The sequence below is a fragment of the Cydia splendana genome, chromosome 1 (assembly GCF_910591565.1).
Source record: "Cydia splendana chromosome 1, ilCydSple1.2, whole genome shotgun sequence".
Classification (NCBI taxonomy): Eukaryota; Metazoa; Arthropoda; class Insecta; order Lepidoptera; family Tortricidae; genus Cydia; species Cydia splendana.
The window spans coordinates 17,522,245-17,542,025 of record NC_085960.1 but is presented as its reverse complement, the minus strand read 5'-3'; the positions used below and the strand labels follow the sequence as shown (position 1 = coordinate 17,542,025).

General features: G+C 38.1%; 1 protein-coding gene across 1 annotated transcript in view; it reads right to left on the bottom strand.

Moving 5' to 3' along the window:
• Nucleotides 1-19,781, bottom strand: part of LOC134795256 (uncharacterized) — a 41,485-nt gene that overhangs the window by 6,251 nt on the left and 15,453 nt on the right. The window contains exons 2-5 of the mRNA XM_063767064.1: nt 1,619-1,892; nt 1,089-1,230; nt 717-831; nt 189-496 (exon numbers count right to left, since the gene is read on the bottom strand). Coding sequence (XP_063623134.1) covers nt 189-496; nt 717-831; nt 1,089-1,230; nt 1,619-1,892 — 839 coding nt within the window. The remainder of the gene's footprint in view (nt 1-188; nt 497-716; nt 832-1,088; nt 1,231-1,618; nt 1,893-19,781) is intronic.

Here is a 19,781-nt window from a genome sequence, read left to right as displayed (position 1 = left end):
AACCGATTGTATGCCTTTAACAGCCGGACGATGCAGCAAATAACAGCAGATGATGTACGGACACACTAATTAGAATCGAAATCTTAAATTAGTACAAACTACATCGTAATTTTATAATCTAGTTTGTTGTATATTCAACTGTATGCTGTGACTATTTATGTGACGTTGGTAAATACTCCAAGAAATACCTTTTTAGCTGTGGTGGCGCAGCTGTCTCGCTTTCTTGCTTAGGCTCTTGCGTGGGCCAATCGCTCTGGCTCGCGCTCGCACTCGTGCTCTCCATCTCCTCCCGTCTTTCTCTCGCTTCTAGCGGTCCAACATGGGGCTTGTCTTGTCTGTCCTGGATGGTACTCTCCTGATTAAGATTATGGTTCTCTTGGAAGTGCCGGCGAGATGCTCGTGGGACAGTCTGCAATGTCTCTTGAGAGACGCAGGCGCAGCGGGTGTGGTTGAAGAACTGCATGCGCGCTACCATGAGCCCACTTGGTTTTCTTAACTGGAAAATGAGAAGTGCTTGTGTGAGATCCATCTGATAGTTACACTTATGTTGCCGCGTAAAATCACGAACGCTTTGTCAAACGTAACGCTTGATATACCTATGTATTAATAACATCTTATGATATAAACGAAAAAAGTAAACTATTAAGTTATATTTCCTGGGGCAAATTCATCAGAAATTAAGGACAAGCAGCAGTCTGTAGAGTGCATATACTCACGTATAGGGGGATAATGACGTACTGGCCCTCCACGGGCGCGCAGACCTGCTCCTCGTTGTGGCAGCAGCCCGTGTCGGCGGCGCAGCGGTGGAGCAGCACGCAAGTTGGCCGGTATCTGAAACGGTGCCATATACTGAGCTTGGTAACAGAACGAGTTGAAAGTAGGTATGGTGATGCTTATTTATGATTTATGACCTAGTGGCTACATAGACAAGGAATGACATTGGCACCTAGATTAATTAAACAAGCGCTTGGGGGACTTAACGCGAGGCACTCTCGCCGTCAAATACACGCGTGCTACAGAAGAACCTTTGTCAACGAAACGACGTCGCGTCGGTTCCGTTAGGCTCCCACACATATCTTCATACGTACAGGGTGTCAGATGCGGGGGCCATGTGCCGCACGGACAACCACCGAGGCTGCGGCGTGATGCACTTGCCGCGAGGCACCATTGCCGACAAATACGCGCGTGCTGCTCGCGCTACACCCGCTTGCTCTTGTTTCGTCAGCGATGCTGAAAAACCAATAAAAAGTTATAGAAGGAAGCTTGGCTTTACCTAAGTGATGAATATATCTATCTAACAAACATCTCATCATGAGACATAATAGAGCGTACCTAACCGTTCAAGTGCCGCCAGGCTATTCTCAGAAATGGAATAAGATGATAATAAATGATATTAGAATTATTCGATGTGAATTTCTCGTGAGTACTTTGTGTAATATATGTTATTGGACTACATGTATTGGAATACATGTTACTGGACTGGAATAACCTCATTCATAATTGCTGCTAGAAATGTTTGAAAACTAATGATGATTAATGTGGTTTGCATAAAAGGCTTGAGCATGTGCATTGTGCGTAGGTACTCAGGTATAACCCAATACAACTTTTAAATACTTACTATCGTCTAAAATCCTGGGTCTCTCCTTGGTAGCGGCTAAGCTGTCCACCGCCGACACCACATTTTCCAACTCGACAATCTGAGGACCTTCTCTGGCCAAAGACCTGGTGTCGCCCACTACAGACAAGGCTGAAAAGGCAGTCCCAAGCCTTTCCAGGCGGTTCAGAGCCGACGGGGTTGGGAACCTCACGGTCTTTGCGGTGGTGCCCTCCCGGTCATCTGGTTCCAGGTCTTCACCGTCGTCCATGGCGTAGTCATCTTCCATGTCTATATCCTGAAAATATAAAAAAGAACATATGTAAAACTAAAACAAATCAGCAAAGTGCGAATCGGATTTCAAAAAGGAAAGATTCGCACTTGGGTACCTATTTCATGATATATAAACCCTTACAAGTACTTATGTCATATGTGACGTCCCATGGTCAAAGGTACCTTATGGCGGGTATAGAGTTATGCATACCCCAGTAATCTACAATAAATAAGCTATCGATAACACAAAAGATCAACCTCCTAACTTGTGTTGTTACAGAGATATTATTTTTTGAAAATAATGTTGTAAAATGAGCAACTTTACGATAGAGAAGTTTTAAGTTTAGCCACCTAAAAAACTATGTTCCTGAAGTAAGTTACATAGTTGACTACAAATAATAATACCTTAGACTCCTGAGATTAAAAAAATGTTGCGACTTGTTCTGTAATATAAATAGAAACCTTTGATATCGACTGATTTATGTGTATACTAACTAGAGATGCAACGGATAGTTGTTTGGCCGGATACCGAATACTGGATATTCGGCCTGACCATCTGCCGAATATCCGGTATCCGGCCGCCGAATATTCGGCCAGCGGAACTATACCTACATTTCGGTTTTTCAGGTACGCATTCTGCAGGTTTGACCTGTTTTCTAGTGAACGTTCGCGTGGACACATTTCTAGGTTCGAAATGAGTGCGCGTGCAAGTCAGTGGAATGTTTAAATTGTTTAAAAATAATAAACAAGTACGACTATGACCGTGTCTGTTTCTTAAATCCAATTTGTTTACTCCAAAATCAAGCAATGTTACTATCCGGTATCCGGCCGGATAGTAGGTCACTATCCGGTATGCCGCCGGATAGTAAATTAATGGCCGGATAGGCCGGATACCGGATAGTAACCGAATATCCGGTCCATCTCTAATACTAACCAATCTCTTGAAAATAAAGTTTTGTTTCATTTTCACGATTGATTGCAATGAGCTCTCCAGATTTAAATTTATCTATTAGAAAACGAATCTGAGAGACAGTTTAAGCAAAAAAAAAATATCGATTTAGACGTGAAAATGTAATTTTCACCTCAGCAGGTCGAACAAGGGTACTTTGCTTCTTAAAAACAGTGAGCAAAATGCAATTTTGCTCACTGAGTCATTTTGTCTCACTCAGTGAGCAAAATCGCATTGTGCTCACTGAGTGAGACAAAATGACATTCAAGTGACCTTTATAGTCAAATGTCATTTCAACATGCGGGGTCTAATACAAGTTCGATATACTTGGGTTCTATTATCTCTGTCCCTCTAGGTATGTTCTCACTGCTTAAGGTGAAAAATTTTGTGTACTACACGAGATCAAAGTTATTTACATCTCGTGCGCTTTTGAATCCCTTACTACGCTCAAGATTCTAATATAGAATCTTTCGCTTGCACGGGACTCAAAATAAGCACTCGAAGAAATATCAAACTTTGATCTCTTGTTGTACAAATAACTATTATGACTTTTTATGTAAAATCACAAAATTGAATATTTTTTACTTTTAATGTGACCTACAATCAATTTTTCTGAGCACATATGAAAGAAATTCTGTCATTCAAATGAAATAAGTCCTAAAACCGCAACTAAATACTATATTTAACCTCTTATGCCACTTTAAACTTACATAACTTTGCTCCATACATTTAAGAAAAGGTACCTTATGGTTATAAATTTAATAATACATCACTACAAAACATAAATTACATTGAAGTTTATCTTTTATGAATTGAAAATATTAATTTAAGTACATTAAACTGCCACAAATTTAATTAGTTCGTCGTCATAATAATCTTAAAAAAGACCTATAATTTGTATGTAAAGAAAAGGTACCTTGTGGTTAAGTTACATGATGAGGCATGATGATGATGGAACAGTTGGGATAAACTAATAATATTTTGGGGTTAAGATGGTATAAATCGTCTATTTCTTATTAATAATTTATTTTGGTTGCCATTGAAGACAAGCGGTTTTGAGGTTCGATGACCTCAGATGTCCCCTATGGCAATGCGTCGGGTATTGGCATTTTTCAGCAAACCAATGGCAGATTTATTGCATGCGACCAAACCAAATGAAGATTACTCTAGTTATGAAAGACTTGACGAGAGTAACTTTGGTATAATAGCAGGCTACTTGGATTTCTAATGTCGGTCGATGTACGCGCGGTTATAATATTTGCTAGGCCCTTCGACCAGAACTGAAATTATCAAATGCTTTTTTTTTCGTTTTTCAGAATGCTAATACAGTTTTCTACCAAACTTCTTTTCCCGTATTGACTAGTTATTTTTGGGAATTTTCAATGACTTTTCCATAAGGTACCTTTTCTACTAAACTCTGAGACGACATTACTAGGCTTATAACTAACATATAACAAAAATAAAAACAGGTAAACAAACGTTAAGCATTAAGGTTTCAGATCACCCAATAAAAAAAAATTGAGCATTTTTTCACCTTTTTACATTTAATATCTCCGAAACTAGAAACCCTCATAAGGTATCTTTTCCCATGGAACATCACATATTTCAATGACTAGTTTTTGACGAAAATAGCTGCGAATGGACCAAAATGACTAAACTATACCTAATGGTTCCGTTATGGTCATTTTGGAATTACAGAACCCTAAAAAGCATTAGGTAATTGGTATCGGAAATTTATACCGATGGTATATCCCGTCCAGTCCAGGCGTCAAACAATTTTTGATCCACACGCAATAGTAGGTAGATATCTTAGTACCTACGTTAAATAGTTGTTCTTTGTTTAAACTACTAAGTGCTACTTGCACCATCCCACAAACCCGGGGTTAACCGGTTAAACCTGGAGTTACCATAATGGTTACCAGTACAATTTAACACTGGGTAAACGGTTTAACCGGTTAAGTCTGGGTTAGTGCGATGGTGCAAGTGGCCCTATTTATTAATGCTAGTTTGTAGTAGGTACTAGAAACTTTTTTTAATAAAAAAAGACCAGGTGAGGTGGTTTGAAAAGTGTGCAAATCTGCAAATAGGAAATAATAATAAATAATAAAAGCCTTTTATTTCCCAAATGTAAATGTTACAATTAAATTTAGAGTTTAAGTATTATTTTGAAATAAAGTTACAAAGAAAAGAATTTAAAAACTACTAAGTATTACTAAGTATTTTTATGTGGGTTTGTCCATTTTTGGACGTAGGCCTCCTCCATGTCACACCATAGTTTTCTGTCGGCGGCCAGACTGGCCCAGGCTATGCCTGCCTGCTCGGTTATGTCGTCTCGCCAGCGGCGGAGCGGATGACTTTGCCCTCGCCCGCCATCTGGTGGGTACCAGTGTAAAACTCTTATGCTCCACCGGTCGTCTTTCGCTCTCGCTGTGTGTCCGGCCCATCGCCACTTGAGGCGGCATGCCATTTCCGCTGCGTCCATTATATTTGTCTTCTTACGAATATCGGTGTTTCTTACTCTGTCTTTTATTTTTATACCGAGTAGGCTTCGTTCTATGGCTCTTTGAAATTTCTGAATTTTGTCGATAATTTCTTTGTTTATTGCCCATGTTTGGCATCCGTAAAGAAGGGTCGGTGTCACTACAGTGTCGATAGCTGTTGTTTTCAGTGTGATGTCTAGTTTGGATTTAAAAATATGTTTGTGTGACCAATATGAGTTCCAAGCTTTCTAAATTCTACGTTCCACTTCATTTACATAGCGACCACTAAATGAGATAACTTGTCCCAAGTATTTATATTCAGTCACGTATTCGATACTGGTATTTTCTACGTGTAAACTCTCCTTCTTCCTATTTGTCATGACGCATGTTTTTTCTAAGTTCATCTCTAGACCACATTCCTTACTGTAAAAATTCGACGTTTCGATCATGTACTGGAGATCTTTGTGGCTTTCAGATAACAAAACAATATCATCGGCAAAGCGTAAATGATTCAGATACTCGCCGTAGATATAAATTCCTAATTTTGACCACTCTACTTTCCTGAAAATGTGCTCTAGAAGTGAATTAAAAAGGTTTGGTGAGATGGGGTCGCCCTGCCTAACTCCTCGCTGTATTTCAAAGGTATCGCCAGTTCTGTCAAGTTTCACCAGCGCTCTGCTGCTTTGATAGATAACTTTCAGGATGTTTATGTACTTTTTGTGTATTCCCTGTTCCTTTAAGGCGACCCAGAGTGCTTGATGAGATATAGAGTCGAACGCCTTCGAGTAGTCTATAAAACATAGGTAGAGCGGTTTACGATACTCTGTATAGTTTTCAATGATTTGTCTCACTGTAAATATGTGATCCAGGGTAGAGTAGCCGCGTCTGAACCCGGCCTGCTCTTTAGGTTGTTGAAACTCTAGTTCATTCCTCACTCTCGAGTGCACTATATTTGTGAAGAGCTTATATGTGCTTTGAAGTAGACTTATTGGACGGTAATTGCTTATATTGTGAGGGTCGCCCTTTTTGTAGAGTAGGGTTATTACAGACGATTCCCATTGTTTAGGTATTCTTTCTTATGTTAGGATCTCATTGAATAATTTAGTAAGAAAAGGAGTTAAAGGTTCGTTTATCGCTTTGATAACGTCGTTTGTTATGTTGTCTTCACCAGGGCTTTTCATTGTTTTTAATGAATTTATTGCATGGCATACTTCGCTTTTTAGTATAATTGGAATGTCTTCTTCGCTGTCATCCAGGTCTTGATTTGATTCTAGAGTATAAATTGATGACCGTTGCCTTTCACTGTATAAATTTTGGTAGAATGTTGTAGCTGCCTGTATGATCAGCGAAATGCTATACATGGAAGTATTCTGTCCGCTCAATTATGGCCCAACGCAAACTACCCCGCGATAGGCGGTACTTACAAACTGCTCGATTGGCAATCTCAGTACCACCGAGATGACAGTCAGTGACAAATGGCTAAATTGATTTACAAAAACAACGTTTTTTTGTAATTAAAAATATATTCATGTGTCGTGAAGTGGTGCAGAAGTTATTTTAGTTCATACCAAGGACAGTGGAATCACTTTTCACTTGTAGTAAACAGATAAGTTCAGTAGAAATTGGAAAAAAACATGACGATTTGTTTTCAATACTACCGTGCTAAGCTAAAACGTAACAACTGCATACGACTTTCATAACAACATACGACTTTTTAAATTGCGAGGATAATAGGGATGGTGTTATGCTAAATGAAGTAGACTATTTTATTAACTTGTGTTTGGTTTAGGTATTTTCTATATAATTATAAATGTAGTAATAAATTCCTTCTTACAGATTTGTATTTTCCTTTTTTATTTAATGAGATGGAGCTATAAAAAAACTACCTAGTTATTTCAAATTAATAATCAAATTTGGTATTGTCATTTTACATTACTTTCCATTCAGATTCCCACAAGATGCTATTCGCAGAGAACTATGGAAAAAAGCTGTCCAATTAGAGAGACATGAAATTGAGTGGATGCCTGGCAAGATATCTAGAATATGTTCTATTCATGAGATATAACCCGTGAGATAATCATACCCGATCTCCTATATGTAGATACATTTTTCCTATCATGCTTTCACTGAATTAATTTAACAAATACACACATTATCTGAAAATGTTGATCATTTGAATCCACCCTCTACTGTCACATATATGTAGGTTCTCTCTCAAGCCATTTCCGTCAGTAGAAAAGAGCGGCAAACATATTAACTCACATTATAGACGGGTCTAACGCGAATTATATTCAATTACCTTGATTTACCGACGTAAATCAGTTTCGTTTCGTATAATGTGAGTTAATATGTGTTCAAAATGCGAAAGCTTAAAATATTATAAGAGCGGCAAATTTAGAAAATGTAAGCGCGCGAACGGCTGTGGTTCTATACAACATTTTAATTTTGCACCTTTTTCTACTGACAAACTTGCTTGACCGGCTATATACATATAAAATATTCTGAACTGAAAGTGGGGATTTATTGTGACTCCGCCTGTTCAAATATTTTTGACCCGATTCGTGTACCCATGTAAATTTTGCAGACTGTATAGCCAGTCCGATTTCTAAGATCAAGTTCGCCATACATTTACTATGGCGTACTTGATCTTAGAAAAACGGACAGACTATACCTGAACGTGACTTCGCACTGCCATGCAGATTGATAATAAAATATACAAAATACTTATTATAGCGGAATACATTTATACAACAATGATATATTTACTTATGTTGAGTTAGTCTGTCATGTCATAACAACATTTTAACTAGTTATCTTTTAATCTGCATTAAATTATTATACGTGAATTATTTGACTGGTTCTTCACTGTATGGCATAAACCTATCCCTGTCCAAGTCATATTCTAATCAAATATGAACCGCGAACTCTCAGCGGCCAGTACGTACAGCAAGAAGGTTATTAGCGGATTAATGTCGCTGATTGGTAGTTATTGACATTATATGCATTTCATCTACACTTAGCTATGTACCATTAGTGTAATAAAGATGACTCTTATTTTGTTTACCAGCTTTGATTACAGGCTCTGTAAACGCGTCGTCTTATTTGAATGTAGGCGTAATTGTGTATGTGTGCTAATTTGGCCCGAGAATTTGAACGGTAATGTTCCTAAAGGCGGTATCCATGGTTATATATGATCGCAGTGTATGATAGTATGTCTGTTTGTTGTAGATTGTCCTGTTTCTTGTTTCAGTGCCGGAATCCATTGTTTCCCATTATTTATTCTTTTATATCCTCTTTTTACTGATCTTCTTTTGCTTAGTTCTTCTTTAAGTACATTGTATTTATACTGACATTTGTTTCTTTTTAGGTTTTTTCTGATTTTTTTGTAGAGTCGTTTAATTTCTTTCTTTTCTAGTGTAGATAGATTTGATTTTTGTTTTAGTTCTGTCCTTCTTTTAATTAAGCTATTTACGTGGTCAGTAACGACAAGATCCAGTTTGTTTTCCTTTTGTAAGGGGGGTAATTTATTGACGCATTCTTTAATAGTGCCAACGATTGTTGTATAGGCCTCTTGAATATTATTTGCGTCAGGTATTGTTTCCGATTTTTCTAAAAACATGTTCCTGAGGCTTTCCTTCTCGATTGGTTGAAATTCGGATTGTTTTCGTCTAAAGTGGGCTCTGGATTTGTTTTGTTTACTATTCAAAATCCATGTCGCTCGTAATAATCTGTGATCAGGCGGGTGAGTTGCGTTTATCACTTCTATATTTTTCATACAACAAATATCGCGTCTTCGTGTTATGAAAAAATCAATTTCGTTTTTCGTGATTCCATTAGGGGATTTCCGGGTCCACTTTGTCTTCAGGTTTTTCTTAAAGTGTGAGTTTAATATGTAGAGCTCGTTTTCCAAGCAGAAATCAATTAATAAGCTCCCTCTTTCATTCCTAGTTCCGTAGCCAAATTGTCCCATTACTAATTTTTCGTTTGATTTTTGTTGACCTATTTTTGCGTTGAAATCGCCAATTAGTATTACATGCGACAGAGTATTTTTCAGTGCTTTTCTTATGTCATTATAGAAAATTTCGATTTCTTTCTCGGGTGCCTTTTTTGTCGGTGCGTAAACCTGTATGATACTGAATGTAGAGTTTGTAAGTTTCGTGTCTAGCCTGGCAACTCTATCTGACACGGCGTTGAAACTTAGTACATATATTACTTTTTAGGTATTTTTTCAGCATAAATCCCACGCCGTTTCTCCCGCTTTTACTTCCCGTGTAATATAGGATGTAATTGTCGTGTTCTGTTATATTTGTTCCTTTTAATTTTATTTCTGAGAGTCCCAAAATATCCCATTTTATGTTTTGTAGAGCATTTTCCAATTCTTCTCGACGTCCGATTCCTACTAACGATCTTACCCCAAGTAGCATTGCAAGCTGTATATAAGCTGTATTAAAGTTTATTTGTATACTATAAGCTGTACAGTTAGGCTGTACAAAGGCTGTATAAGCGCTTATACAGCCCTTATAAGTAAAAAAGGGCCCAAATTATACAGCCTTTGGCGTTATTAGAGCTGTAGAGTAGCTGTATAAGCAATACATAAGCTGCATAATAGCTGCATTACAGCTATATTTCGGTGTAATAGGAAACCTTAACACTACAGATAATCTCTTATAAGTACGATATAAGAATATAAGTTTTAAATGAGTAATAAGAAAGAATTACAAGAGAATAATAATCATTTAAGAAACTAAAATGTTTTAATCTTGTTCATTCGTAATATAGTAATGGCGACAATAAAGTGTTATAGTGGATGGTAAAAGTAAAAGTATAGTAGATTGTTAACCAAGGGTTGAAAGGCATCCATTTCTGTCGAGGTAGTTTGGCGCTCGAACGCAGTGAGAGCGTTAATAGTCCGAGACAGAAATGGTGCCTTTCACCCGAGTTAAACACTCTACTTTTCATATCGAATGCGAGGAAACCAAACAAGACAAGGCAATTTCGCAAAATCAGTAATTGAAGTACCTAATAGACCTACGGCCATGAATTTTTTCCTTGGGACTTACTTGCAATCGGAGACTTTACATGTGTGAAGATTAATAACCCCTAGCGAAAATCATTAAGATTGCAATATTTACGAAAACACACATTTATTAACAAACTGCAGTAATTTTAAAATTATTTGTTCATTATAGTATGAAAATCAGGATTGCCTCTTACTTTTTAATTTTATACTTTTTCGTTCTAAAAGCCGCAACAGACTACCGGACCGCACCGCGACCTTGGTGCGCCGCACCACGTAATAACATAATAAAAGTATTTTAAATATTAAATAACAATTTAATTAATAATATAATAATTGTATAACTTGTATTTTATTTTATTTTCATGATTATAGTGCTAAATAACTTTAAAAACTAATTTAATATCGTACAAACGTTTAACTGTGGCTGAATAAGATTCTGCCTTTGCTCATTTACGCAAGTGTAAGGTTTAAAAAAATATTTTTGGTGTATTCCTTTTGGTTCCCGCCTTATGAAATCGAGTAAATAGTATTCAACGAAAGTAATGTAAGTAAATAAATTGTTAAAAATAATTTATTTTTAACAATTTACTTACATCATTTTTTATAAAAAAAGGATCAACGTGGGATTAGTAAAACTAAACAATTACCAATTGTTCCAAGCGAGGAAATAAAGACACTATTTTTCCATTTTGTTTCCACCCAGTTGTTCGTGGGACGGGGACGCAGAGGAGTACACCACTTTTCTGCGCTAGAGCATAAACGTATCACTTTCTGCGCACCTTTTAGAACAACAACGACCCACTTTCAGAGCATGAGATATGAAAAATATTATACAGGACTTGAATGGAATATTACATTATTGGTAAGTGCGGATTATTATTTATTGTGAACCTGTGTATCTTTTCTGGCAAAATATTTACGCGCCTGCAAAATAACAAAGAGAAACCATAAGGAAAATATCAAAAATTGGTAAAGTTACTGTTTGTTTTTAAGGTTAGAGTATCAAAAATATTTATAAATATTAATTCTAAGGCTAAACAATTTATTTTAGCTGGTAATCATAACACGGCGTTAGTCTGCTAAATATTTGCAAGTATTTCTTTAATTATATTTACAAATACAGTGGATTTCATTTATTACGACTTTACGGTTTTTAATGAACCATTTGTAACAAGTTCTTAGAAATCCCATGCAGATATTGCGACCGGAGTCGGTCGTCAAAGGACAATAGAGCTTTACTTTCTTATCTTTTGTTTACATCGACAGATGGTTAGCAAACGTGGTGACCTTTTGTTTATAGGTAGATATTGACTTTAGATTCACTCGTTCGAAACGTAAAAACAGCAATACTTCTAACTGTACATCGGTGGACCTTATTACAAAAGGCATAAGGTCCACCGATGTACAGTTAACAGTGTGAGCGATGGTACTAACGTTTCGGATTTAAATTTATACATATATATCTTTATCTTTTTACCTTTGCCTATAACGACTTCCGGATATAACGACGAAATTTCGGTGGTCCCTTCATCGTCGTTATATCCGAAATCCACTGTACGTTTTTTTTTTTATTGTAAAATGGCGACAAATTTTAAACAGCCTACAGGATAGTTGGAGAGCATTATAATCTTAGTAGCTGTGCTGTGTAATAAATGGAGTGTCTTTTACAGCTTTTGTAATTAAAACAGCTTTATAATAGAATATTTGTATTCGTTTGGCTGTATTTCGGTTCTCCGTACATAAGTTATAATTCTCTTTAGAGATCCGTATAACAAATAAAAAACCTGTACTGTAACTGTCATATATTCCTTTAGTTTTATAATACACTTATTTTCAGAAATCATTACACTACTATTCTTACTTATACGAGTGTAAAATTACGCCAAAAGATTGTTATAAGCGACTCTATCAGTAATACAGAAAAAAGGTGTACTATAGCTGCCATTTATTCATTTGGTTTTATAATACCCTTACAGACAGAAGTTATACAACTACTATTCTTATAGGAGAGTAAGATTACTCCATAAGAAATAGCTTTAAAACGGGGTTGACAGATACATTTGTACAGCTACAAGTGCCAAGTGATACTACAATACAGCCTGTATACAGCGTTTACGATAAAATTAGCTTGTAGTGTTTCACAACACTTAAAGTTTTAAAACGGAGTTGACGGAGAGGGAGAGGGAGAGGGAGAGGGAGAGGGAGAGGGAGAGGGAGAGGAAGAGGGAGAGGGAGAGGGAGAGGGAGAGGGAGAGGGAGAGGGAGAGGGAGAGGGAGAGGGAGAGGGAGAGGGAGAGGGAGAGGGAGAGGGAGAGGGAGAGGGAGAGGGAGAGGGAGAGGGAGAGGGAGAGGGAGAGGGAGAGGGAGAGGGAGAGGGAGAGGGAGAGGGAGAGGGAGAGGGAGAGGGAGAGGGAGAGGGAGAGGGGAGAGGGAGAGGGAGAGGGAGAGGGAGAGGGAGAGGGAGAGGGAGAGGGAGAGGGAGAGGGAGAGGGAGAGGGAGAGGGAGAGGGAGAGGGAGAGGGAGAGGGAGAGGGAGAGGGAGAGGGAGAGGGAGAAAATAAAAACTTATACAGAGAAACATAAAAAAGAAAAAGTGCCACGAAATGGTCTCACCTCAGCATGTTACTGGCGGCTGCTAGCAGATAGCTGATGCTGAACCCTGGCAGTACCTAGTGGAGCTCGGGTTTAATACAACATAAACACAGGCTGTTTTGGTCATCGGACTCGTCACGATGAGCACTTAGGAGAGTAGTACCCAAGATAGAGCTGATGCTGAACCCTGGCTGTACCTAAAGGAACTCAGGTTTGTTGCAACATAGGCACACGCTGTTTTGGTCATCCGACTCGTCTTGATGAGCACTTAGGAGAGTAGTACCCAAGATAGAGCTGATGCTGAACCCTAGTTGTACCTAGCGGAACTCAGGTTTGGTGCAACATAGGCACACGCTGTTTTGGACACCCGATTCGTCATGATGAGCATTACCCAAGTTAGCTGATGCTGAACCCTGGTAGTACCTATTGGAACTCAGGTTTGGTGCAACATAGACAAACGCTGTTATGGTCATCTCTCGTCGCGTCAAACTGCTGTCAAGAAAATTTCATATCTTGCAGCAAATGGGCCGCTGCCGATCACCACTTCTCGAGTTGACTACGGATTTGCCGTGTAATAATTTTCTTGTACTTTGAACATTAATATATCCTGCTTATTAATCGAAAAATGAAATATGTACCTATACTTATGCGCCACGGCGACAATTATTCAAACTTGGATACGCGTGTGGAAATTTTGCAATTTGTTTGTTCACATGCGTTATGTCCAGGATACTTGTGTTAGTCTAAGAATAAAATAATTATCATTCAACGTTGTAGTTTTATTTTGTAACTTTTTCCTTATCCAGACTTTCTCGTCGCTCAGCGACAATATTTTTTCGAATTCCGTAGATTCATTTCCAATGTGCTCGATAGTCGTGTGAGGCACGAAATCTGTGAATTTTTTGTTTGACTAGCAGGTTTGTTATTTAAGATGACGATTCTATCATATTTCAGTACAGCGATTTCCCCTCGTCTCTCAGCCTTGTTACCTCTCCTGATAAGAGTTTGCGCTTTTCTTGTATTTCAGGCGAAAAATCCTCATTGATGTAATAGTTTAAGTTAGTTAGCATTTTTTTATTTTTTTTTATTAGAATTTTTTTCCCAAGTGTGGATAGTGTTACCACAATAGGTCTGATCTTATTTTCTTCTTTTTTTCCCCTTCTTGCTGCAGCTTCTATTTCTAGTCTTGTTAACTGTATTTTCATTGTATTTGTAAAGATATCGATCAAAATATTTTCCAGTTTTTCGTAGCTCGTTTCCGTCTCTGCGACTCCGAAAAGCAAGATATTTTTCTTCCTCATCTCTCTTTCAATATAACTGAGCCTATATCCATGTTTTTCTATTTTTTCTTCCAACCCCTTGTGTTTCTGTTCTAATTTTTCGAATTTATCGTCGATTCTTCGTAAGATTTTTTATTTTTTATTTTTTTTATTTTATTATTAAGGTTCACCAACAGTGGCAACAACAACTTATGCACTAACACACTTGCGTACTATTCAATTGTGATTACGCCACTAATTACAGGCGAACACAGCATGCATATTACTCTAAACATTTTAATAAGGTAAGAAGAATTACAATGATGCCTAATAAGTCTAATAACTAGATAAAAACTAAACAATAAATAAACCTAAAATCTACAAAGTGGAATGTCAAGAGGCACTTCAATCGGGAATCGAAGTAAGCTTCTTTTTAAAACTATTAAAGCTGTCATAGTATATGTCCAGCTGGGCATTGTGCTTGCTAATTGTATTATACAAGCGCGACATGCGGGGCACCGGTGAGTGGGAACCAAGTTTAGTGCGACAGAAACGCATACTAAATAGAGGGCAGGGGTAGCGTGGAGTGCGGGTTGGTACCTTAAGCGCGAGCATACTCAGTAGGCTGGGACAGTCTACTTGGCTGTTGATTATTTTGTATAGGAACGTCATGTCCAGCATTTCTCTCCTACATTCTAGTGATTTCATATGGAACCGCCTAAGTCTTTCTTTATACGACGTTAGTTTCGGTATTCTATTTCGGTAAGCCAGGTGCTTGGTAAATCGTTTCTACGTTTGTACGTAGGCGTCCAGATAATACTACCATATTCAAGCTTACTTCTGACGAATGAGTTAAATAGCTTTATCAGAGTCGAGTTTTTCTTAAATTCTTTCCCAGCTCTGAGTACAAAGCCCAGCGCCCTGAATGCAGCGTCAATCATGTTTATGAAATCGCAGTTTGCTGTCCAGTGTAACGCCGAGATCCCTGATCTCAGTCACCTCTTGCACATGTTGGTTCATGATTTTGTATTTTGTTTGCAACTCGTTCCGCTTCCTATGGAATTTAATATGGTAACATTTCGTGGGATTTAAATGCATTCTATTGATAGCACACCACTCCACTAAGGACGTTACATCGCCCTGCAATTTTTCAGCATCAGCGGGGTCTCTAATGATTCTCGTGAGTTTTAAATCGTCGGCAAACAGGTACACATTAGAAAATTTAAATATGGATGTTACATCGTTGATGAAAATGTTGAAGAACAGAGGGCCCAAGTTCGATCCTTGAGGTACTCCAGAAAACGCTACGAACTCACGTGACTGCGCGCCCTCAATAACCACAGTCGATGGCCTATTCTCCAGGTAAGACCGACACCAGTTATACAATGATTGACATATCCCAAATTGATGCAGCTTATCTAAAAGTATCTGGTGATTAACCTTGTCGAATGCCTTCGAAAAATCCGTATACACTGCATCGACTTGGTATCCCTTGTCAACCGCTTGAGTAAGGTCCTCGATAAAATTGCATAGGTTTGTGTTAGTTGACCTCTTTGGCATAAACCCGTGTTGCAATGGTGATATATAATTTTGCACATGGCTAAAGATATATGGGTACACTACCTGTTCGAAAACCTTGGCAACTGTGGATAGGATAGAGATAGGTCGGTAGTTACAGACTAAATTACGTTTCCCGTTTTTGAATATAGGGACTATTCGAGCTTCTTTCCATTTATCCGGAAATACTCCTGTTCTGAGAGACCAGTTGTACAAGATGGTGAGGGGCTCAGAAAGTGGCTTAGCGCAATTTTTAAGAAATAAAGGTGGTATATTATCGGGACCGGTACCTTTTGATATATCGAGTTTTTTTAAACGGCCTTCAACTTCATCCTGCGAGAGTATTATGTCTGCCATTTCACTACCGGTAATTAGTATTTTTCTATTTGGAGCGTTTCCGTGTTTTTCATATACTGATGAAAAATGATTAGCAAATAAGTTACAAATATCTCTGCGATTATCTGCTTTTGTGTCATTGAGCTCCATAACAGGTGGGTACGCGGAACTATTACAACGCATTTTGCTTATGTGTGTCCAGAACATTTTCGGATTTTTGTTTATTTTTTTTTCTATCTCGCTTATGTAGTTTTTGTAGCATTGATTTATTAATTTGTCACAGCTGCTTCGCAAGTATTCGAATTCAAGTTTGTCCAACGGGTTCTTGTATTTCTTGTATTTAACGTGGTATTTGTATTTTCGTTTTAGCATGTGCTTTAAGTTCGCGTTGTACCAGACAGGATAGGAGTTATTGTTACACCTTCTCAAGGGGATGTTTTCACAGATAACATGATGCAATACTGTATAAAACTTGTCGACAGCCTCATTAGCATTATGACAAGTTTTTAATTCATCATCCCACATGATGTCATCCAGGGCCCCTAGTATCAAATCATAATCCGCGTTAAAAAAGTTACGTCTGTATTGAGGTTCCGTTTTAAAATATTCATGATACGGCAAATCTATAATGAAATCTAAAGGGGGATGGTAACTATCTACATTCTTGAGTGGAATGGTGCTTTTGGTGACCTCAACAATGTCAGAGTCGCATAAGAGAAGATCCAGAATTTTGTCCTTTGAGTTGGTGACACCATTGTACTGCTTCATATTATACGATGAGATGAAGTCAACGATGGTACTCTTTATAATACAGTTGCTATAGTTCTCGGGTATTTTACACACTTCACCATCCGATGCGCTCCATACAATGCCACTAAGATTAAAGTCACCTGCGATAAAGGTATATGTGCTTGGTGTTTCTAGGGCCGTATTCGCTTTGTTAATAAACTTGTCCAAGCATATTTTTGTAACAGGAGGGGGTAGGTACACGGCGCACAATTTAAGAGTTTCAATTCTTTTGTTGTTGTTAAGTTCTACAGTGACCCACAGATCCTCTCCCTCGCTTTCCCATTCATGTACCCTCCTAGATACCAATTTACTTGAGACGGCAACCAGCACGCCACCGCCCAACAATTTGGTTTTGCCTATTGCGGAAGTTTCCCGGTCGCGCCTATACACAACATAACTGTTATTGAAGATCTCAGAATCAAAAATACTATCGTTAAGCCAAGTCTCCGTGAGTATTATAATGTCATAATTACAGTTTAAAGCCCATTGACGTGCCTCAGGAATGCTTGATCTTAGACCTCTGACATTTTGATAAAAGCTAGTTAAAACCATAGAAAAAAGGGAATACAAACAAACAAATTGACAACTTAGTTAATAAAGATTCTAGCAAACTAACTTAAGAATACAATAAACGCAGCAGCAGGTCTAGCTTAACTTCTGTAAGTCTTCCAGGCTTTTAATGCAGATGTACTCCGATGTTTCCGTTTTTCGCAAGAAGACTCGTCCCTGTTGAGTCCACAAGAATTTGTACCCCTTGTCTCTTTTCACCTGTCGAGCTGCAGCTTGAATAGTTTTATTCTTTGGTGAAAGGTGTTCTTATCACCACCTATACCCAGGTGTCCAGTGTGAAGTTTCTCTTTAGGATTCGCCCTGTTAAATCTTACCACTTGAGCTAAAAACTGATCTCTGATTCTCGGGGTGCCAAATTTGACAACTACTGATCTAGGTCGCGTGTTCTCTTGATTTCTTTTAGCAACTCTCGTACACAGATGTATATCCTGGTCAGTGACTTCGCATGCTACTGTTCTACCAATTTGTTTCACGATCGTGACCAAGTTCTCACTTCGGTGCTCTGGGATACAGTGTAATTCAAGATTACTGGCCCTGTTGTGCTGTTCAGTGATGTCCAACCTGGTCGTAAGGTCCGCGACGGTAGTTTTTAACTGTGCGTTTTCTTTGGCTAGTTCGGTCACAGTTTTTTCTTGCCTTTCTTCGAACGATTGCAATCGGGATTCTGTAGCTGATAGACGATTGGAGACCTCCTCTAGACGTTCACAGTAGTTAGAAATGTTCGAGAATTTTACTTTTATTTCGACCATGTCCTGACGTAGGAGCCGAATCTCTGCGGCCAGGTCCGCCAGAGTAATTGTGGGAGCAGGTTCTTTCTTCGGTGCTGACGTTATTTTCTTTCGATATGTTATGTTATCTGAGTCGTGTGCGCGTACTGGGGTTTTAGAGTTATCTCCCCCTCTTCTTGATGCCGCTTGACAGTCTGGGCAGGTCCAATTAATTTTTTGTTCCTCGCTGAGGGCTGTGGCGCTTATACATAAGTCGTGAAATATTTTACCGCACGAGGTCGAAACGCAGGCCGTGTAATTATAGTCCGATATAATTTCGGGGCAACCTGCGCATGCTGTGTTCGGTATATGCGACATTATTTAAAAAATATATATATATTTCCACCTCGTCTAAGTTGTATAGCGTGATACGGAACGCAACCTTAGTCCTATATTAAGTAAATTCTGAACGCAACATTTGCTGTTGATCAAGTTTCTAAACGAAGCTGTCACTTCAGTTCTGGCCAATCAGTTTTTATTTACGCTCAGTGTCTGTCAATGTGGAATGAATAACGGTGAAATTTACGGTTCTGTTTTGCTTGAAATTTGAGAAGTGGTTTTCTAATTCAAAATTTTAACGGTAAAAACTGAAGATCTTACCAAATTGTTTTGTTAATTAAAGTGTCCTAGTACAATGTTTGAGGTTAGGAGTCCAACGTAAGTATACTGCGGTCACTATTTATTCACTATTGCAATGTTCTGTGCACTTTTTTCGTATAATTTCGAAAATAAAATGTAAGAGCTTATCTTCTTAGTGTTTACCCGGCCGGGGTTGCCAGGTGTCAAAAGATTGTGTTTGTAATTCTATGTTCCATATCCTTATTATCGGATTTAAGCTGCTGCATGTCTGCCTGTATTTGTTTTAGCATTTGGCCGAGTTCCTCCATTTTAATTTTCACGCCCTCTGTCGTTATATCAATGAACCTGTTTGCGTGTTGGCCAGGTGCGGCGATAAATTGCAGATCACTAGCTTCGATCTATTGTAAACCGGTAGTCCAAGTAGTTCGAGAAGGTTGTAGTAGATGGCAGCACTAACTTATTGATATCAGCGCCCTCTATCGTTGTTGTGTGACTTCTTAATTCCCGTATGATTATGCACAATTGTTATAGGTTGTAGATATTAATTTCATTAAAAAAATTTATACTTATACTGTCTCTTGTGCTGGCTTCTCACTACTACTCACTAGGCAGTTATTCTTGGCTCACTTGGTTTTAGTGTATTAATGTCATTGAAAGTCTCCAAGTAATGTTTGTTGACACTTAAAAACACTTGCACTTTTTTATTGTTTTTTCACATTTTAACTGTTTATTTTCACTGTGTTATTGTCTATATATGTTTATTACACTTAGTTTTTTAACTCAGATATATTTTTTAATGCTATTCGCCACTTAATTATTTTAAAAATAGAATTTTATACAGAGCAGACGTTACTGCAAACTAGCGCCTACCCTCTCGGCAAATAGGAAATAGGTACCTACTAACATATAAATCATATCCAGAAACAAAGTCTAAATATATCTAATTTTAAAAGCATTTGAACGAGAGCAATAAAAAGAAAATAAAAATCAAAGACTTCCAGATAATGTACAATCAG